This window comes from Chiloscyllium punctatum, chromosome 22 (genome assembly GCF_047496795.1).
Source record: "Chiloscyllium punctatum isolate Juve2018m chromosome 22, sChiPun1.3, whole genome shotgun sequence".
Taxonomy (NCBI): domain Eukaryota; kingdom Metazoa; phylum Chordata; class Chondrichthyes; order Orectolobiformes; family Hemiscylliidae; genus Chiloscyllium; species Chiloscyllium punctatum.
Window position 1 is genome coordinate 38,183,364 of NC_092760.1, and position 22,626 is coordinate 38,205,989.

A 22,626-nucleotide genomic window follows, 5' to 3' on the forward strand; every position below is an offset into this window, starting at 1 on the left:
ACTCACAAGCAGTTTACAACTCAGAATGCTATCTTAAACAGGACTGAGGAAAACCTAGTTTTGATTCTTCAGCCCCCAGCTGAACTACAGCAACATTCTCCCTAACTCATTGCTGCTAGGAAATTGCAGGAAGGCCATGACAGAATGGAGACATGCAAATTGGGATTTAAAATGATTCCATTTCTCATCTGTTGCCCTGATAGTAGCTCAGTGAGAACAAAACACATTTCCACTGGAGGAGTTTCTGAAGATGTGTGCCGATGTGAACAAAGGGTTGGTGTTTTTTAACAGAATTTAATGTCCTCTTCTCATGGCAGGTTTGGTATAATGGGGGCACTAAATCAGGGGAATGTGGTGGGTGGGGACTCTTCCACATTCCCACTTCCTGACTAATTAAGTCTGTGGGAGGAAGGTCCATCGATAGCCTTCATGCCCTGTTGACAATGGAAGCACTAAAGTGGGTAATTAAGTGGGGGCTTCATCCCATTTCCTTAGGGCAGCTTGCCATGCAGAGAACTCAGGAAGCAAACCGAGTGCTTCATTGTGTGATCCAGCATCGGGAAATGGGGAGCCCAGTGAGAGACTCCCCTGCCCTTGATGTCAACCTGCCAAACTGCTGCCTGCCTTGCTTTGCGACCTTTCTGCCAGCACTGCACAGCTCCTCTTGTTGTGTACAGGCTTTAAGACCCTGCAGCAAACTTGTGAGAACATCATGGAGCTTCACTGGGCATAAATAATATTGCATGGGCAGAGTTAAGAGAGAAACACACGGTGAGTTAGGTAAAAGCCAAAAGTCATGCATGTGAGTGTTAGAACCATGTAAAGAAAGGTTTGTGGAGTAGATAGACCAGCATTAGGTAGTGAGTTTTATGGATAGCCTTTCTATAATGTAACAGTAATATTAGAACCTGCTTTAACTCATGTATTGTGATGTTTACTAAGTGATAAACAATATTATAAAGAAGCCCAAACCTGAAGATAGTTATTGACCTTACCCTCTCTTAGATTAGTCTGTTTTGAACTCAAATTTATGGACGTGGATATACTTTCTACCATCATTCATTTGTAGACTGGGATCCAGTGTAGCACTAAATATGTCAGGCCTTCTGTAAAAAGGTGGCTTTAGCTGGCTCTCTGCATGACAGGCAAGACCCCTGTCTTCTCCAATGAATACCATCCCTTGTGTCTGAAAAGACAGGTGACAGTCTGTTCTTCACTGACACAAAAATGAAAAATCTTCTCCGTAATAAAGGGTAACCAAATCCACTGCAAATTGAATAATGAATTCCCTGTATGAAAACTAAATCATGATTAAAATATTAACGCTGGAAAATGGCAAAGTACATTTAAAATGAAGGACAGAGATTTCTTAGTCTGAAATCATTGAATTTAATGTTAAGTCCAGAAGGCTGCAAAAGTGCATAATTGGATCACAAAATTGTGGCAGCACAGAAGGCCATTTGGCCCATCAGGCCTGCACCAGTTCCTCAAATGAGCATCATTACCTCATGCCAGTCTTCTACCTTTTCCCCGTACATTTGGACACTATCCAATGCTCTATTCAATGCCTCAATCGAACCTGCTTCCACTGCATTTTCAGGCAATGCATTCTATACCCTAACTACATAGTGTGTGAAAAAGTTTTCTTCTTATCTCACCCTTGCATTTTTTTTCCCCCCCATAATTGGGAATTACGGTTTCTCTGGCTTGTGTTGAACTTCAGTGAAACACTGCAGCAGGTCGAGGATGGGGATGTGAGTATGAGAGCAAAGTGACAATGGTTGGAGCGGGGAAGGGAATGCAACTCGATTCCAGACCCTCTCGATCTGCTGGCATTGTGTGTTGCAGTTTACGCAACTACTTTTTATAAATGCGAAGAAAGCACATCAGTCTTTTGTGAAACGTGGAATAAATCTAAGTGAGAAGATATGCGACTTTAAACAGACAGGGATTCTCCATTCCTAATCCCTGACGCTGAAATCCTGGCCACGTTTTGCTGCATGCCCTGATTCCTCCCAGCTCTGGCTGTGCGCCGGTATTTCCTGTCACAGACTCCCAGACAGCTGGACAGTTTGGGGATGTTTATACCCGTAAGTCAGCGTGTGTTCTGACTCTCTTCCCAATGAAGTTGTTTTCGTAGTTCTATTCCCCTCTCCGTTTGTGCTCGAGAGACACAGAACAGCAGCAGGAGCTGTGCGGAAGGGGAAGGGTGGGTGGAGAGGTGGGGGAAAAAAAGGCTTCGGGGAAAAGATTGCTCTCCCGTGCCTGGGAGGAGAGACATTCTCCGAGTGAACATCCCCCCCCACCCCAGCAGCAGCTGCTGCTGCTCCTGCTCCTCAGGCGAGCTCCCCCCGCCCCGCTCTGTCCTTTTAAACCGGCGACATGGCCCTAGCTTCGTGCGGGAGATGTGTCTCTGGGAACTTTTCGCTGTCTGAGAGTCAGCTGAAGGAGAGAAGTGAGATTTAAAGAGGAGCTGGCAGCTGGCTGAGGCTTTCTTTATGCGTTGATCCCTGTGAGATGCCTTCCATGTTGCAAGAGGTAAGCTCAATCAGAGGGCATTCAGAATTGTATATAACAAGTCAATTATCAGCCCTGAGAGTCTTTCGCAAAGTTTCTGCATGAGCGAATGGTCCCTGGTGATGATCCTTGCTCCGGGAGCTGATGTTAGGGTCGCAGCAATAAGGTACGATAGACATTTTTGTTTCAAACCATGTCCTTATTCTCATGTTCATACGCGGCTCACTTGAGTTTTAGCACAAGGGAAGGTGAGCTTGAGCAATGATTTGAACAATGTACTGTGAACAAAGAACATCATATTGCTCCCGGAGGGTGGGGAAGAAAAAAGCGAAGAGGCTCCACGTTAGCGTGTTCCAGAAAGCAACACTCAGACACTCATTAATTCACGACAAGCCAGCGTTTGCCGACCACCTCCATTTGTGTAGGGCTGAGCCAGTGTTTGTGCCCACTGCTAATATTAATGAGTGGTCACTGGGCATCTCTGTCACTAATGGATTCACACTCCAAGCAGTCGTGGTTTGGCAGAGCTTTCTCACGAAGAAACAGGATCACAACATATTATAAATTTAGGGCTATTTCACAGGAGTGGGTGCTTCAGCTGGTGCACCAGGAGCTAAATCTTGACATCCTCTGTTTTTCTCCATGGATTTCACAGTCTCAACCTGGAGATTAGAGACAGCAATGTTTCTTTTTAGATTAGATTACTTACAGTGTGGAAACAGGCCCTTCGGCCCAACAAGTCCACACCGACCCGCTGAAGCGCACCCACCCATACCCATTCCCCTACATTTACCCCTGCATCTAACACTATGGGCAATTTAGCATAGCATAGCCAATTCACCTAACCTGCACATTTTTTTTGGACTGGAGAAAACCCACACAGACACGGGGAGAATGTGCAAACTCCACACAGTCAGTCGCCTGAGGTGGGAATTGAACCGGGTCTCTGGCACTGTGAGGCAGCAGTACTAACCACTGTGCCACCGTGCTGCACAGTGAAACTGGGCTTTTTTTTTGTAATATCCAGAAGTGCTACCACACATGATGGAATGGCTTTTCAAAGCGCTTGTGATATTTTTCACCAAGTAACCACACCAGTAAGTCATCAGAGTTTCAAATTGTTCAATTTACTTGCAGAGACCATTCAGGGTAGTGCAGTACTGTCCAATGACGAGGGACAGGAGAAAGGAGGAGTAAAGAGTTGGGAGGAGAGATAAAGCATTCCACCCCCTGTGGAGGTCACCTTTCTCTAAAAGCATTGAGGCTATCAGTGAGGGTATCATGCTGCTTCTCCAGTGACACCCAGGCACGAACATATACACAGAATCTGCAATTATGGCCCCCTCCACTGCCTGCTGCCTGGATCTGTTAAGGGCCAACGTGGCCGGGCCTAGGAGCAGGTGCACAGGGAGGAGTTGGGCTAATCTTTTGCAACTGTGGTAACAAGTCACAGATGTCTTTGCAAAACAGGTGCAATCAAATCCAGTAGAATTGCAATGAAACTATTGGGACTTTGTTCTAACTATTGTTATCCTTAAAGACAGTGAAGATGAAAAGCATCTTGATTGTAAGTGCAAAATGGACAATCGCAAATAGGTCAGTATGCATAATGCAGAGTGGTGTTTGAATGGTGTACAGTGGATGTTACATTTAGATACATGTTCACATGTTAAATAACAGGCTTCTAATTCAATATTGCTCATTTTTATCCAGCAGCCTAAAGTGAATGTCACCCTCACTAAAGCATTGTGGAGTGAAAAATCAGGGAAATTTACATAATTGAAGAGGAGTGTTGTGTCCATTCTGATCAACTTGCATGATCAGTACTACAGAAATACCCATCCAGCTGTCCACTTTCATTCCCCAAATCTATAAAACTGCCTCCAACTGCTCTACTTGTTGGGGCTTGCCATATTCTGGCTTAAAAATAGTTTTCATGAATGCAGTTTCAGAATTCTGTGGACTCTACCTTTTGTACACACAATATTCCAGTTAATATTCAAGTAACTAAAATTCCCTACTCTTGCCACCTTAGTGCTTTTCCTTTTTTTATTTTCACACGTTTGTCCTTTTAACATGCTCTGGGGGAGCTCTGCAGAAATTCCTCAGAGCAGTGCCCTAGGCCCATCTACCTTCAACTGCTTCAATGCCCGTCCATGTATCATAAGGTCAGAATTGAAGATATACACTGATTGCACGGTGCTCAGCACAATATCTGACTACTGCATTTCAGATATTGAAGCAGTCATGTTTGTATGCAGCAAGACCTGGCAATATCCAGGATTAAGATGACAAGTGTCATTAACACTACACAAGGCAATGACCATATCCAACAAGAGAATCTAACCATCACCCCTTGACATTCAATGGCATCACTATTACTGAGACTTCTATCAATCTTCTGGGATCTGGAGGTTACCAATGACCCTGGACTGAATTGGATTAGCCATACAAAGACTGTGGCTATGAGAGCAGGTCAGAGGCTAAGAATTGTGCAGTGAGTAGCTCACCTCCTGACTCTCCAAAGCCTGCTTGTTACCAACAAGGCACAGATCAGAGTGTGATGGAATACTCCCCACTTGTCTGGATGAGTGCAACACCAGTAACGCTCAAAGCTTGACACCAACAGCATAAAGCAGCCCCCTTGTCGCACACCACATCCACAAACATCCACTCCCTGCGCCACTGATACTTTGTAGCAACAGTGTGCACGATCTCCAAATGCACTGCTGAAATTCCCCAAGGCTCCTCAGACAGCACCTCTAGCCCATGACCAGTACCATCTAAAAGGACAAGGACAGCAGATACATGGGCGTACCACCATGTGCAAGTAGTCTTCCAAGCCGTTCACCACCCTGATTTGGAAATGTATTGCTATTCCTTCACTTTCCATGAGTCACGATCCTGCAACTCCCTCCCTAACAGCACTGTGGGGCTCCCCTCGCAAGTTGACTGCAGTGGTTTGAAAAGGCAGCTCACCACCACCTCAAGGGCACTAGGGATGGAAAATAAATGCTGGCTGCAGCCAATGACACCCATGTCCCATAGCCAATAACACGAAACAGTGCAAATCTACAGCCAATGTCAATTTAACAATCTATTTTGGATGGATAGATGTGCACTGCTGACCAATGCGGTCGTGATTCATGTCACTTTACCTCTGCATTTGGAAAAGTAACCTCTACCCATTATGTATCCCTTAGATGCAACTGTTTATTATCCTAATGTCTTCAATTTGACAATCATCCAATAATGCTGTGTCTGCAAGTTTATGATTCGAGGCCACCTAATTTCAGTTTAATTTTGTGCTAGCAGGAGTAACCGGGAACTTCCCAGAAGTCCTTATCTCCAGTAGTGAAATGGGAAACGTTCAGCACAATGTGTTACAAGGCCATATCTAGATTGCTGAGCAATCATAAGCTGATTGCCTGAAGCTGCTTCCTGCAGAAATCACCTCCCCGCCCCCAGTGTTGACCTTTCCTTTCTTGAAGATGCAAACTTTTTGTGGAGTCTAATTTAATGATTGTTAGTTGTCCTCAAATAATTTTCCAAAAGGTCATGCTTTTTGAGAGCCTCCAGTCAGCAGATTTAGAAAACAAACTTCATATATCTGACCAACAACCTCAAATTCGGAGACAATCTGGGAGCTTGAGCTCTGTCTTGTTGACGAGCCTGTGATTTGCGAAAACAAGTTAGTGGGGTTTTATGGTTTAACATTTTGGTTAATCCATTCTTTTCTTTATTTACTTAGGAGTTAAAGGAGCATGCGTGAAAGCCTAAGGGCGAAATACAAATGCAGAAAGCACAACTTATAGCCAGTATTTCTGACCCGTGCCATTGCTCCGCTCCGAAGTGTTCAGACTCGCATGTACATTTGCTGTGATTCCAGTATCTCAGAATCTGCCTTTGCAGTTGCTTTTGTTTTCATTTAAAATGAATGGTTCTGAATTTCCTGTAGTTACAAAATAACCTATTATAATGTCCACTTTGCAAAAGGGAATTTGCACCAGAATATCTTGCCAATTTTCCTGGCGTTTGCCAGGTTGTAAGCAATTGGGATCTAAGGAAAGCACAGAACGTACACCATATATTCTTCCTTTTGTGAAAGTGAGCAGGAAATTCAAGACTGACCTTTTTCGGAGCTAAAAAATATTTCCACATGATCGATGCACTTTCATTGCAATTTGCTATCCAGGAATGAGCTATCTTAATTTACATTTTTGGAGCTTCTTTCTGACACTAGCTTGGATGTTTTATTAACAGGAAAAATAGTTTTAGTTTGGAAAGTAATGAATTTGAACCTTGCTTAGTAGATCATGGCTCACCACAGTCAGGTTTGTGTTGGGCAATGTTATGTGGATTATTACACTCAATTAAAGCTAATACATTCTCTCCCATCTTTTTAATTAAAGTTAGTACATTTGCTCCCTTAACCATCCCTCACTCACTCCCTGTTCTCCCTCTCATTTGCTCCCTTTATCCTCTGTTAAAGTCAGCACACATCCCCTCTCACTACAACCCAATGCACCATGGCTGCCTCTTTGTCTCTTCTGTGGGGCAGCTCAGAGGTTATCATTGCTGCCTTACAGCACCTGGGACCCAGGTTCGATTCCAGCCTTGGTCTGTGTGTACTTTGCATATTCTTCCTGTGTCCACATGGGTGTTCTATTTTTCTCCAAAGATGTGCACATTAGGTAGTCTGGCCATGCTAAATTACCCATAGTATCCAGGGGCATGTAGGCTAGCTGGATTAACCATTGGGAATGCAGGGTTTCAGGGGAAGGGTTGGGGGTGGTTATGGGAGGGCTGCTCTTTGGAGGGTCAGTGTGGACTTGATGGGCCAAATGTTCTGCTCCCACACTGTAGGAATTCTGTGATCTATCCCAAAAACACTTAGGAACACAAAGTTCTTCTTCCCAAAGCACTGATCACAGCAGCTGAATTTTCTTTCCTCCAGCCCACGTCACCACTCTCGTTCCTTCCCCATTCCTTCAATCTTTGTGTTCCCACTCTAGTCTTTCCTCCTAGTTGGTATGTGTATGATGATCATCATTGGCAGTCATTTTTGGCTGCTGCCCATTTTCCAGAATTGACTGACTGCTGACAAGAAGTAGGAATCTGCTTTCATTTTTTCCTGTAGTACCAAACAGACAATGGTTGCACTCAAATGCATGGCAGAGCCTGTAACTGGGGTTGTTTTTGTCTAAAGCAGCATTTATCACTGGAGCCATCAGGAAGTGGCATTGATCTTTGTAATAGAGTTGCCTTGCTTGCAAGAGCAGCTGTGTGCTCCTCACATGACAAGTTACATACAGAGAAAGTGTACACAGACCCGATGACCATATTCTTTGCAATGCAGCACTTTGTCACTTGTGTGAGACAAGCCAGCACAGATTGGTTGATAGTAATCAAAAAATTGCTTTAACTAAATAAGCCTATTTTAGACACAAGATCTAGTTGCTATCCTTTTAGTTGTTCACCAGACTGTTTAGTAGAACTATGTTTCTGAATTGGTGCATGAGTCTGGAGAGTCTGCGTCAACAGCAATGTAAAGTTGAATTATCTGTGTCTGTGTCTATGGCAATCTGAGGTTCGTGTTTCAGGCCTCAAAATATTCCTTTATCCCAAAGTACACCAAACTTGGAGGTGTAGTGGACAGCGAAGGAGGTTACCTCAGATTACAACGGGATCTTGATCAGATGAGCCAATGGGCTGAGGAGTGGCAGATGGAGTTTAATTTAGGTAAATGCGAGCTGCTGCATTTTGGAAAAGCAAATCCGAGCAGGACTTACACGTTTAATAGTAAGATCCTAGGGCATGTTGCTAAACAGGAGACCTTGGAGTGCAGGTTTATAGCCCCTTGAAAGTAGAGTCACAGGTAGATAGGATAGTGAAGAAGGCGTTTAGTATGCTTTCCTTTATTGGTCAGAGCATTGAGTACAGGAGTTGGGAGGTCACGTTGTGGCTGTACAGGACATTGGTTTGGCCACTGTTGGAATATTGCGTGCAATTCTGGCTTCCTTCCTGTCGGAAGGATGTTGTGAAACTTGAAAGGGTTTAGAAAAGATTTGCTAGGATGTTGCCAGGGTTCGAGGGTTTGAGCTGCAAGAAGAGGCTGAATTGTCCGGAGCTGTTTTCCCTGGAGCATCGGAGGCTGAGGGGTGACCTTACAGAAGTTTATAAAATCATGAGGTGCATGGATAGAATAAATAGACAACGTTTTTTTGCTGGGGTGGGACAAGTATCGAACTAGAGTGCATTGGTTTAGGGTGAGGGGAAAGATATAAAAGAGACCTAAGGGGCAACTTGTTTATGCAGATGTTAGTACGTGTATGGCATGAGCTGCCAGAGGAAGTGGTGGAGGCTGGGTCAATTACAACATGTGAAAGGGCATCTGGATGGGTATATGAATGGGAAGGGTTTGGAGGGACATGGGCTGGGTGCTGGCAAATGGGATGAGATTGGGTTGGGATATTTGGTCAGCATGAATGAGTTGGACTGAAGGGTCTGTTTCCATGCTGTACATCTGACTCTGAGGCCTTCCTGACAGTTCTTGATAGCTACCTTTTGATTTTAGGTTGGAGCTTTTTGTTTTTTAGTGGCTACTTTTTTTTTCAGTTTTGCAAGCTCCTTTGGTAATGTGATCACTTAATAACATGACCATCTGTATTTCTGTTGCTAAATGGGGGATTTGGACTCTCAAAGGAAGAATTAGAAGAATTTATCAATATCCCCAAAAATCGTCACTCCATTAAATGTAAAGCCAAGCAAGGAGAACATTAACTTTGAAGATGTGACACGGTTTTAATAGGTACAATTATTAATATTTGTTAGCAAAAATGCTTTTCAAAACAAAACTGACGCACTTATGCAGATAAAATGCATCACCCTAAACATGTTTCTCGTAGGCATCTGAGCCTGCAGCTGAACAGTTGCATGCTTTGTCTTGAACTCAGACACAGTGCCTGAAGTAATTTTTTTCTTGGATGTTTTGAAATGTGATAATGTCTACATGCAAATCTTTTTGAATTTTTAATAGTACAATTTCATATTGAATCATACAAATGATGCAGCATTCATCGCCATAGAATCTTTTCTCCACAACATAGTAGCTGCTAATCGTCTACAGCTATAATCTAGAGACTTCATGTTATCAAAGCTTTGTTGAAAGGCTTAAAACTACCTTCTCCCTTTTTCTCCATCTATCTCCACTTTCAAACTATTCTCCTCTTTGCAGGTCTGTTTGGCCTTTCGCAGCCCCTCTTTATCATCTCTCCCCTCTCTCTGTTGCACTGCCCCTGCTGCCAACTTTTCCTCTGCCGCTTCCACAAAACCTTTCTTATGGTCTCACCCCCAACCCCCAGGGACAATCCCCAGATTTAGTCCTCACTGGCTTCACCAGCCTTGCTTCCGGGACCCTGGCCCTGCTCCATCGGCCTGGCGCTCAGCCTCAAGAATCTTGCCCTCTACCCTCACTTTACGGTTCTGCAGCCTTGTTTCCTGTTGCCAATCCCCATCCTCCCTAAAGCCACCACTGGTCTTGCTGACTGCTGCACAAGTCAATGTAAATTCACCTGTCTCCCCTGTGAGCATTGAAAAGTCTGCAACGTGCAGGGTCAGAAGGTCAGATCTGATGTAAAGTGCTTCTTGCCTTGTTTAAGACTGAGTAGAAATAACTCTGAGATGAAGGAAGTGATGGACTGGACATCATGACCAGAGTTGAGGCAGGTAGACAGGATAGTGAAGAAGGCATTGGGTGTGCTTTCCTTTATTGGTCAGTGCAATGAGTTAGGAGTTGAAATGTTATGTTGCGGCTGTAGTGGACATTAGTTTGGCCAGTTTTGGAATACTGCATTCAATCCTGGTCTCCCTGCTTCAGGAAAGATGGTATGAAGCTTGAAAGGCTCCAAAAAAGACTTACAAGGATGTTGCCAAGGTTGGAAGGTTTGAGCGATATGGTGAGGCTGGGGTTGTTTTCCCTAGAGCATTGGAGACTGAAGGGTGATCTTATAGAGGTTTATAAAATCATGAGGGGCATGGATAGAATGAATAGCCAAGGTCTTCTCCTCAGGCTAGGGGAGTCCAAAAACTAGAGGGCATAGGGTTAGATGAGAGGGGAAAGATTTAAAAGGGGCCTAAGGGACAACTTTCTCACGAGGGTGGTATGTATATGGAAGTGGTGAAGGCTGGTACAATTTCAATATTTCAAAGGTATCTGGATGGGTATATGAATAGGAAGGCTTTCGAGGGATATGGGTCAAATGCTGGCAAACGGGAATAGATTAATTTAGGATATCTGGCTGGCATAGATGAATTGGACCGAAGGATCAATTATGCTGTATAGCTCTATGACTCTGAGTTCCAGAGAACAAAGGCTGAAAATCTGTCCCATGTTTGACACATTTTCCCAGTAATTAACTCCTCACTCGGCCCTCTTGCAAACCAAGTGTGTTCCATGTTGTTGGTCCCTTGGCTCCAAGAAAAGCGAACTTTCTGCCGATCCATAACTTTAGAAATAGCTACATAGGTATTTGGAATACTACTTTCTACTTTGCCTTTAGGAAATCTTCCTTGGTTCCAAGATTTATAGTTTATGTTGAAATATGCAGAATTTATGTTGAACTTGAACAAGTGCATTTTAACGGCAATCACCCAACTATTTTCTAAAGGATCGGGTTTAGAGTTGTATAATGCTTATTCAGAATTTGCATAAAATTAACTTTTTTTGACATATAGTACAACTGTGGTAGTAAATATGTATTTGTAAAGGATTGCACAACTTTTTGACTCTTTACTGTTATATGCATTTTCCTTCACTGGATTTAAATCAGTTTTAACACACCAGCACAGGAAGTTTGACCAAGAAAAGTTCCAACTCTGAAGTGATCATTAAAAGTCTGTATCGCGATACAAGCAGACAAATGGTACATTGCTTTGCATCCGATTGTTTCTCAATGTAACATTAGCATGTGTCATTCTCTCCAGCTGTCTCAGCCTAGCAGTGTCTCTTTTTATTCTGTTCTGCCCCATGCTAGTTCTGTTTCCATCTGTCACTTTCAAACTTTTCATGTTTTTCTAGATTTTTCTCTCTGGCTCTTTCTATGTATCTGCCTGTACCTTGACACATTTCTGAATGTCTCTCTTTGTTGAGTTTGTTTCTTTCTTTCAGTGTGTATCTCCCCTCTTTTTGCCATTACCATACCTTCCTGATGCACATTCTCTGAACTGCTGATGAGGGAGTATTGACTGCCTGTGCTGGTAAAGGTGCCAGTTTGTTAGAACAGTGACGCCTGTTGTCTGTCTGTGCTGCTGTCTGAAAAGTAGTAAGTGGTGCAGGGAGATCTTAAGTGGCAAGGAAGCAATAGGGGGAAACAATCTGTGAATAAAGCAGACTGCAGGAGAAAACTCACCCATTAGTTCATTGAAGGATGGCATTGCTGACTTCAGTAATTGTTCCTCAGTGAAAGACACTGGGTTTTCCAGGTGGCTTCGTCTGATAATGCCTGCTGTGAGTACCTTACCTGTACACATTTATGATTGAAGAGAAACTGGATGAAACCCAGAATTAGTCAAGTCTGCGCTGGGGATTTTGCTATTTGATGGTGGAATCATCAATATGGTGCAGGTTCTGCTGTTCAGTTCTTCCAGTAAAGTAGAGCCAACTGTTGAAGTTGCTGAACGTCGGAGGTTAATAGGTTGCAAAACAAAGTGCACAAGATTTGGCCCTTCAAGCTTGCCTTATCATTTTAACATGATCATGACTGGTCTTTTTCTACTCCACTTGCTGTACTATTACTCACATGCCCTTTTAATATGCAAGAATCTGCTCATCTCTGCCTTGAAGGAGGAGTGAGGCTTCAAAAGCTTGTTTTCAAATAAACCTGTTGGACTGTAACCTGGTGTCAAGTGATCTTTGACCTTGAATAACTGAGACTGACTTAGTTCAACAACTAAGCATCCATGGGCTTCCTTGTTTGAGAATTCCAGAGATGCATGACTTTACAGGAAGAAATGATTCACCTCAACAGGGTGATCCAAGACCAGTCTGAGAGCCAGCATATCAGAAGGAAAAAGATTTGAACAATTTTTTTTATCTCCAACTTAACTTTGATCCGTTCTCCCTCACTTTCTGATCAGAAGATCACTAATTGAGCTTATGACTGGCCATAAGTTTAGTACGCTGCTGACCTTTTCTGTCAGTCAACAAAAGTATCCAAGCAAAAGCAGAAGAAATCTCGAAATAACAAAGTGTACTTTGACATGGGAACACTTGCAGGAAATCGCAATTTGGAGATTGTGTTGATTATCAAGCAGTCAAATCTTGACCACAAACTCTCCTTATCTCTATCGAGAGCAAGTAAATCAAAAAAATGTTGCTTGGTACCAATGTTCGTCTGTTGAATGGAATGTTTGATAGTGAGTCGACTGCAATATTTTGAGGACAGTGATTTTTTTTTAAAGAAGTGTCCTTTCTCTATTCGCAACCCTAATGTACATCATGTACCTCACTCAGATGATCATGCAAAACCACAACCTCTAATTTTTAGATTTCAATGTTGTCACCAACAACCTTCATGTCTCAATATCTATTTCTACACTTAGAATCTAGTGTGCATGTTTTGTCAGAAATATTTTGATGTACATATGTTTGTTTAGGTTGGTTTAATTTAAAATAGGTCTTTAGTTTTCAAAGGGGAAAAGATGTCATATCCGAGAGATCAAATGTTCAGTGTTTGATCATATTTGTTTGACTTTTCTCTTTCTCCTCCTCTGTGGTGCTGATTACATCTAGGTGTGGCGACTGAGAAACAAACTGTAATTGAGGCATCAGACTGGAGACATTTTGAAACCTTAAGCATAGCTTCTCTATATGCAAGAACTGGTGTCATCCCTGCATGTCAAAGGCATAGAACACAAGTGATCACTTATCCATGCTCTTGGAATGATACACATTGCCCGTAGAACTGTACCCCAGTGTGTGGCAACCTCTCAGAACTCGGTCAGCTCCTATTCTTGGGAGAGGTTATTCCTGATGTGTTATGTGTGTAATTTAGAAAGGTGAGTTAGTTGTTTACTGGGTGGGGAGGGTGTGTCTCTTTATGAGCCAACATTCTGTACTTTCTTCTGAAGATTCACGCTGTGAATACGTTTGCGAAGAAATCATCGGCCTAATGGCACATCAGTCAAATAATCATTCTCAGTCAGAGAAGACATGTCTGTGATGATATGTTAAGGTGTCATGGGAAAAGATTACCGACATCTCCAAACCTGTCCTTGCCCCACCTCCATACTTCTGACCCAACATTCACAGACATCCTATAGCACCAGTCACGAATCGGTAATCCAAAACTGGAAAGTTGCTGTTATGTATCCTCCTTCTTTTGGAGGAAGAAAGAAACCACAAAACCCCATATTGACCAGGTTTGATCAGTCAGCTCTCCATGATCCACATTAAATATTAAACAGTTTAGTATGTATTTGAGTCCTTTCAATATCTCTGACAAAAATCCATTCTTGGCTTTCTAACCTTGAAAGATTATTAGCGATCAGGTTTGGATCAGTTGTGCTGATCTTCTACTCACAAGACCCTATGATCTGAATGATTTTCAGTAGTTCTTGAAAAGGAAAATGAATGGTCAAGACTTTGTATTGCGAACAGTGCTACAGTTGAGAAGCCTCCAAAAGGATGGGTTAGAGTATTGAGTTTTGATTTCAAAAGTCAATGAGAATATAAGCAAAGGGAAATCTGTGCAGCAGTGACCATAATAGTGTAAATAAAGTGATGAGAGGCTGTGATGGAGATGATTGGGCGACGAGAGGATATATAATGAGGTTGCCTATTTCTGATCAAACTATCTTTGCCATCCCATATAAAAACCTTAGGTTTTTTTTTGTAGACAGCTGAGCTTTGCTGTGCTTGCAATTCCTGCACTTGGGGATCTGTTTCACATGATATTATCTCTACATGCTGCAGAGGTAAGATATGGTAAGTGTTTCACTCGTTTGACCAGTTCCAAAAAGGGAATGGTGCAGCATCTCATTTGAGTGTCCAGGGTCTGTAGATTTAGTGCCTTGTCTGTACTTAGTTTAACATCTCACTGGAGTAGCCCACTGGAAATCAAGCCCTACTATTCCTAGACGTATCACAAAAGCAAATGTTTATATCCAAGTACACACAATTCCCCAAGTTACCTGTCTGACAGACCTGAGTTGACAGAAAATACAAACCAGTTTTCTGCACTTAGCAAGGATTACTGTTCAATACAAGTAAATAGATTCTAACCACAGGTAAACAACTGTTCTTTGTTAACCTATACCTCTACTAGGTATACTGTAATCCTTTCTTAAAACTTCCCTAGAGACAGCAATACTGGTGTTGAGGGTGGAGGGAAAAAGCTGGGAAAATAGTTCAATGGTCCTGTTCACAGGCTATGTTGAGATGATCCTTTTGCTGTTCTTCAGGTTCATTTTCACTTCTTCACAGGAGGCACAGGTGGCTGGTACATTATTGTAAAATATTTTAGTTACTGTTTAAAAGTCACAGCTTACAGCAGCTGGTGATGGAAAATAAATGTGCTCTCTTTCAGCTTTTAGCTATTTTACTGTAGAGCAGAAACACTCACTTGCAGAGGTCCACAGACTTCTGCCAGCATTGTTCACACCCAAAAGCTGTTCAGCCACCCAGCGGCCAGTTTGATGGCTTTTGTCATCCAAAACGCGTCTCAATTCCCCAAATCAGCAACTTCTATCTTGCCAAATTTAGTTTTGTAGACCACCCCAGCCCACAGACATCCACCACTGCTTGAACAAAGAAGTGGTATAAACAAAGCTTGTAATGAGTTTTAGTAACTTGTTTTTAAAATGAATAGCAGCTCCTTCCACAATCATTTGCTTTAAATCAGTCATTTCTGTCCACAATCAACAAAAGAGAGCATTAAAAAGACAGCCTTTACACAAGAAACTATTATAGATCTCACTGTCCATGGGCTAGTGATGTTGAGAAAAAAAATCAACAAAGTTTTAGTGCTAAACATAATATGTCACCCACGTTTGTATTTTACTAGGGCAGAGTCTGGGGTTTTGCTGTCTTGCCCCCATGTAGTCATATAATGATTTTAAACTACTCCACCTGGTGGGAACGCGTAGTTAAATTTATCCCTGAAAAACCCCTATTTCTGCTGCACTCCTCACTACAGACTTTTACCTGACCACTCTTCATGGGCAGTTCAGCTATCGACCTTACTCGGGGAGGACACTTTATCAATAGGTGCAAATCGTTCTCTTCCAATGTCATGGAACTCTTTATGGTATTCTGAATGTCAATTGACATGCCCTGCTCAGTAAAACATGTTGAGGAGGAAGTGGCAACTGAGAGAGAACCTTTCCCTGTGTTCCTATCTTCAAACTATGGACCGTATTCACTGGATATGCCTATCTTGTGAGGCAATGGTTTGCACCTTGTGGGTTGGCTCTGTGTTAATCACTGTAACTGCTTTTGTTTGTACACTCTGCAGTGAAACTGGTCTTCTCAAGGACACTAGCCTGGGCAAAATTTATGGAGACCATGAGCTGCCCAAATCTCCTCCTCTTCATTTTTGCCTCCCTAGTTGGGTCCAAAAAAAAAAGCTGATCCTGTTTGACATGAACTTTGTTGCAGGAATTACTGGAAAGATGACTTATTTAATATCATTCTACCTCAGGGCTCCACTCAATGCTTTATTTGTCAGTGTTTAGTTCCTTAGACTTCACCTCTTGCTCTGTATTCCTAAGCCAGTAGAGCAATGCCTTATTTGAAAAGAGAAGCTAATGCATTGTATCTGGAATTATGAATCCTAGCAATACTTGTTTTGGGCTGGTATCTGAAATGTGAAATGTAAATTAATTCCAAGTGCTAAAATGGCCTGGAGTCAACAATTGCTAGAAGCGGTGGGCCTATGTCTGATCTTCACATCCTGTCTCCCAGTTGAACTCTGTTTCATTGCCCCCTGCTGTGTCTTGGTTTAGAAGTGAAGAATTTCCACTTGGTTAGGGAGCAGAAGGTTGCTATGACACAGAGCTACACCACAGCAAGAGGCAGAAGAAAACTAGTTTAAAAAGAACTAAAAGTTAAACAGGTGATTTGCACCAGTGCACTGCAACAGGGACTGTTTGCTCTGAAGGCAATCTAAATTGGACTGGGTATAAAGTCCCTAGTGTAAATATAAGAGAGCTAACTCCTTCAGAAAAATGGCTTGTTTCACACATCATGTGGAACAAGATCATTTAGATTCTAAATGGGAAAAGACATTCACTTGTACTCATGAATGACCATTGAGAATATTTATAAGTTAATTGTTGGCATGTAATTTATCCAGTAGGATTGAGTCTTGCATGCGTAATTGTGTGGCATTCCTGTTTATTCGGTACAGCAAGCATCGCTCACTGTTCAGTTTGGTTCTTATTTGGCAGGTTAAATTTCAGTAGATGTTAAGATGAAAATGAACCTTGCAGTTCAGTGAACAAGCTTACATCCAAGGCCAGCTTTATGTAGTAGAACCTGTTTTTTTAAAATATAATGAATTGGAGATTCTGTAATGTCTGGAGATTCTGTTTGAAATATGTGTACTACAGTCACAGAACTGTCAGTGGCTGCTGTTCACTTGCAAATTGAAACAATTGGACCAGGTAGCAGTAGATCAAGTCTTGTAACTCGAGCATGAGACAGTTAATTGGTGGTCTTATCATTCTTTGTCAGACGTCAAATGCTCCTTTCACCCATAAGTGGTGTAGATGTGTCTCACTAACTTCCTCCTTGGTTTCCTCTCCTCTATTCTTGGTATCTAATGTCCAACATTCTAACACACCTCGGATCCCCTCTCTCACTCCTGCCCTCACTATTCTGTATTGGCTTCTTGGCCAGAAACACCTTAAATTTTAAATTCTTAGCTGTGGCATACCCCTTCCTGCGACACAAATTAACTTCTTCTGCTGGACCATTGTCAGGGATTGTCCCTGCTGCCTTATTGGCCATATCAGATAGTTTTGGGGAAGTTGGAATTTCTGGGTTGTTTAGATTTTTACCAACTAAATTCTAAAAGGCAGCTGCCTGGATATGTTATGCAATTCTGAAACTTTTTTTTTAAGAATTGCCTTTTGGTCCTCAATGAGCGCAGCTAAAATTTAGAATCTGATGAAAAGCATCTGAATCCATATCCACAAAAATTTAAACACTAGAGAAATCATGATTGTGTTTTTTGATGAAGTAACTAGGAGGATTGAGGGCAGAGTGGTGATGTGATGTATATGGACTTCAGGAAGGCAGTCAACAAGGTTCCTCCTGGTAGACTGGTTAGGAAGGTTAGATCTCCTGGAAAACAGTGAGAACTAGCCACTTAGATTCAGAACTGGCTTCAAGGTAGAAGGCAGAGGGTGATGTCAGAAGTGGTGGAGGCTGGTACAATTATAACATTTTAAGGCATCTGGATGGGTATATAATAAGGGTTTAGAGGGATATGGGCCAGGTGCTGGCAAGTGAGACTAGATTAATTTTGGGTACTTAGTTGGTTCAATTCGTCCACACCAAAGGGTCAGTTTTCCTGCTATTTATCTCCATAAATCTATGACACACTCAGGAAACAGCAAGTCCAATAAAGAAACATCAGGGCAATCAGAGGAAGTTGAGGATCCTGTACCAAGTATATTCGTGGTGGATCAGTGGTTAGCACTGCTGCCTCACAGGAACCTAGGTTCGAATCCAGCCTGTCTGTCTGTCTGTCTAGAGTTTGCACCTTCTCCCTGTGTCTGCGTGGGTTCTCTTTGCGTGCTGTGATTTCCTCCCATAGTCTAAAGATGTGGAAGTTAGGTGGATTGGCCATGCTGAATTGCCCATGGAGTCCAGGAATGTGTAGATTAGATGGATTAGCCATGGGAAATGCAGGGTTACAGGGATAGGGTAGGAGAATGGGTTTAAGTAGGATGCTCTTCGAAGGGGTGGTGTTGGCTCGATGGGCTGATTGGCCTGCTTGCACACTGTAGGGGATTCTAATGAAGTGCGTCAAATTCTGTCTATATTGCTCTGTTAATCATGGTTAGTAGGATAAGTGACACTACCATATTCAGTAAGACTACATTGGTATAGTGTAGGATCAGAATAAAGTGAAGCTTGCTTTAAGCTGCTGAAAGATCCACATCCAATCAGCCTGCAAGAAATGTATCCTCGTGAGCCAGTGTGGCATTGTTCTATTTCCAACACTAGCCTTGTGGAGTCTTTTCTGAGCGACAGTGCTCATTTGTGAGAGGTTAATACTGAATTAAGAGCGGTATTTGGTTGTGTCCAGTCAATGAGTACAGGTTTGTAATTGCCCAACCTCCATCTTTTGTAGTCAACTAACTCTAAATCAGTGTATGAAAGGTGATTGCCATCCACTGTATCAACCAGTAGGCCGAAAATTAAGATTCTAGAATGGCAACTGGTGGTTCTCCTGTGTTCTGTCTGGGATAGACATGGACAGAGGGGCTCATGTTTTCTGTGAAGCAGATTCATTGGTGTTTGTGTTCCCGTGTCTGCATGGGCTTGCTCCGGTTTCCTCCCACAGTCCAAAGATGTACACGTTAGGTGGATTGGCCATGCCACATTGCCCCGTAGTGTCCATGGATGTTTAGGCTAGGTAGATTAGCTGTGGTAAATGCAGGGTTACAGGGACAGGGTAGTGAGCTGGGTCTGAATGGGATGGTATTCAGAAGGTCAGAATTGACTTGATGGGTCAAATGGTCTCTTTCAGCATTGTAGGAATTCTATGATTACGTGTGAAGTATGGTCATTTAGCATTGTCCCTACGCAGTTCAACTGCACAAGGGAGGTGAGATCTCACTGGGAGATATCCGAAATTGTGCCACTTTGCGGTCAGAATGTCCATCTATTGTCATTGAAAGGTAATAGCCTCTATTTTATTTTAATCGTAAATACTTTGCCTGGTTTAAAAAAAATGCCTGCAGGTAATGCAGAGAGTTCTATTTACAGCTGAACTCCCTGCAGGAGAGAGTCTTCCACCCACTGAGCTATCATTACCGCAACTCCAGCAGAAGCTGCTAAAGCAGAGATGCAGCAAAACATCTGAGCGAGATTTAACAAGAGACAGGGGAGATGTGGAGCTTGCAAAACAGGAAGCTCGTTGAGTGCACTGCTGTAAAGCTTCTGGTCCATATTGTGACTAAATTCCAAGGAACCACCTGTAATTGTATAAGATGCTTCAGTAACAAAGAGCTCTGGCCCAGTTGTTTTTGGCACTTTTCCCATTGAATCGTCAAGCTGCTTCACAATGATGAAGATGATAGTTAGTGATTTCTGGGCTGAGAGCAAACTGTTCTCCTGTTTGTCTTTCTATCCTGTTGAAATCTGTGAATTTTCAATATTGTTTTAATTCAGTGTTGATGAGATTTCAATATATGAACAGATGCAGTGTAAACAGAAATAGCTGGTATAGTTCCAATACTTCCAAACACACTCCTTCTTATTCATAACTAGTTAATTTACATTAACATACAAGGTTCTTTATGCACAAAAGCACCACATCCTTGTTCACATTGTATACAGGTCACTTATGGTGCATCACACACTGTGTGGAATAGTTGAAATGTACAATATGTTCTTAACTCTGAGACCAGAGCACAACACTTAAAACGCTCTGTCCAATTTATTTTCAGTTCACATAATTCAGAAATGAAGAACTATTGAAAAATACTTAAACAATAAAATTAGAATCCATTGACTAGGAGTTAATTAACATCTTGCAAGGATCAGTTAGAATTGCCTCTCACTCGACTTTCAAGGTGAATGTTGCCCATGAATGGAACACCACACACTGACAGTCAGAGCTGTAATGGACTTCAAGGAATTTGATTGAAGCAGTTTCTTTTCAAGTAAATGTATAAATTTCCATTCTTACTATAGTTAACTTATTATGATTTAGAGAAACCGGTGTGGGACTGGGGTGGCCAAAGTTAAAAATCACACAACACCAGATTATAGCCTAACAGGTTTATTTGGAAGCACTTGCTTATGGAGCACTGCTCCTTCGTCAGGTAGCTGTGTCTTATAATCCTGTCCCACAGCTGCCTGATGAAGGAAGTGTAAGTTTGGGCGGCACGGTGGCACAGTGGTAGCACTGCTGCCTCACAGCGCCAGAGACCCGGGTTCAATTCCCGCCTCAGGCGACTGACTGTGTGGAGTTTGCACATTCTCCCCGTGTCTGCGTGGGTTTCCTCCGGGTGCTCCGGTTTCCTCCCACAGTCCAAAAATGTGCAGGTTAGGCGAATTGGCCATGCTAAATTGCCCGTAGTGTTAGATGTAAGGGTAAATGTAGGGGAAGGGGTATGGGTGGGTGCGCTTCGGCGTGTCGGTGTGGACTTGTTGGGCCGAAGGGCCTGTTTCCACACTGTAAGTAATCTAAATCTTAACTTTATTTTCTTGAGAATACTTAATAAGTTAAAGCTATCTGCATGACTCCCATCCACAGATATCAACTTTTCAAGGTAATTGTTTTATTTTGTCAAGGCAGTATGGACTAATGGTATCTCAGTGCAACTATTTATCATTTGATGAGAGAGGATTGTGTTAATTTTAACCTGTTCTTTCAAAAACTCTATTGTGTTTAAGCTCTGTTTAGGTTAAGTTTTCATTTATAAACTCAAGTACATGTTGCTCCTTTAGAAAGCTGGATGATAGGTCTATTCAGTGCTGAAGATATTCCATTGATGCCTTTTATAGTTTGGAGTGTAGTCTCTTGAGATTACTTAATCTCATCACTGGCTGTTCAAAACTTGTTCAAATGTTTTTCTGGAACTTTTCTCCACTCATCTTTTCAAATTAACTGAAATGTCTAATGTCTCAAGGATTTAATACAGTAATTAATTCCAGTAAAAGGAAAATGGCATTCAGTAATTGAATTACCGTTGTATCTGTAGTACATTGATCGAGGTTTTTACCTGGCCTCAGCCTCTCCCAAAATATTTGGGCTAAACCTTGGATATTTGTTTTTCCCCAGAGGTGTTTTTCTGAGTTGAAATCAGATCAGAAAGTTTGCTTAATTTCCTAGGATGTATCACCAATAATCAGGCAGACTTAACGAGAGGATGTTTTTCCTTGCCTCCTCGTGTTTGCTGTTCAGTAGCTATTCAGCAATCTTTCAAAAACAAGAAGCCAAATTTAAAAATCTTAACTCAGCAGCAATATATAAAATGTATGTTGATTCTGTTTTCGAAAACAAAGGCTAGGCCAGTGAAAGAAATGTAGAGTAAACATCTGCAGTGAGTTTGCTGAATGACTGGCTTAGCAGGCTCGAGGGCCTGAATGGCCGCCTGCTCCTAATTCAGACAATAGGTATGTGTTCAAAATAAGAAGAACAGTTGTGGATTTTGTCATTTAAGTTTATAATTTCTGCATTTATAGAAAGGGATTAAATTGAGTATACGCTAAAATGTGGAATGGACACGCTAGGCGAATGCAACTGTGATTGGGGTAAAGATACTGCCCTTTCGTTTTAACGCTGCTTCAATTTAAACGAAAAATCATCAATTGAATTTGAAACTAATTTTTTCACATTTATTTTAATCACCACAAAAAAACCTATAAAAATGGAAGGAATATGTACAAATGAAGAAAAAGTCAACATGTACTTTCCTAATTTTTTTTATTATTATACAAGACTTTTTTGACTTTGAAAGCTGAAAGACACCTAATTAAGAGAAACCGATTGAAGGAGGAAAGGAAGAAACTTGTAAGTGAGAGGCCTTGGTCTCTTCTCCACCTGCATTTTGTTGGAGCATGAAAGAATGAGGGTAAATGGATGGAAATTTAAAAGTGAGGTGAGAGAAGCCGAGGGGCTACAAGGGTTGAGTGAGTTGCTTAGAGGTAGCAATAGCAGTGACAAAAACAGAAGTTGTTGGAAAAGCTCAGCAGGTCTGGCAGCATTTGAGGAGAGAAATCAGAGTTAATGTTTCAAGTCGAGTGACTCTTCCTCTGAAGGAATAGTGGTGAATATGTGGGTGTGGTTGGATTCCTTCTTGGAAGATGCAGTCTGCAATAAGAATGAGGAGTGAGCAAGTGAGAATGGTTAAGGAAGGAAATTGGAA

The 22,626-nt window shown here is 42.1% G+C and overlaps 1 protein-coding gene across 4 annotated transcripts in view; it reads left to right on the forward strand.

The window, feature by feature from the left end:
* The first annotated feature begins 2,039 nt into the window (after window positions 1–2,039).
* LOC140493522 (oxysterol-binding protein-related protein 8-like) overlaps window positions 2,040–22,626 on the forward strand; it is a 151,717-nt gene continuing 131,130 nt past the window's right edge. For 2 of the 4 annotated variants that reach the window (XM_072592050.1, XM_072592051.1), the window contains exon 1: window positions 2,042–2,538. In XM_072592050.1, the coding sequence (XP_072448151.1) occupies window positions 2,518–2,538 (21 nt within the window). In that variant the 5' untranslated portion in view covers window positions 2,042–2,517. Of the gene's footprint in view, window positions 2,539–22,626 lie in introns of all 4 variants that reach the window. The other 2 variants (XM_072592049.1, XM_072592048.1) reach the window with 2 other exon arrangements.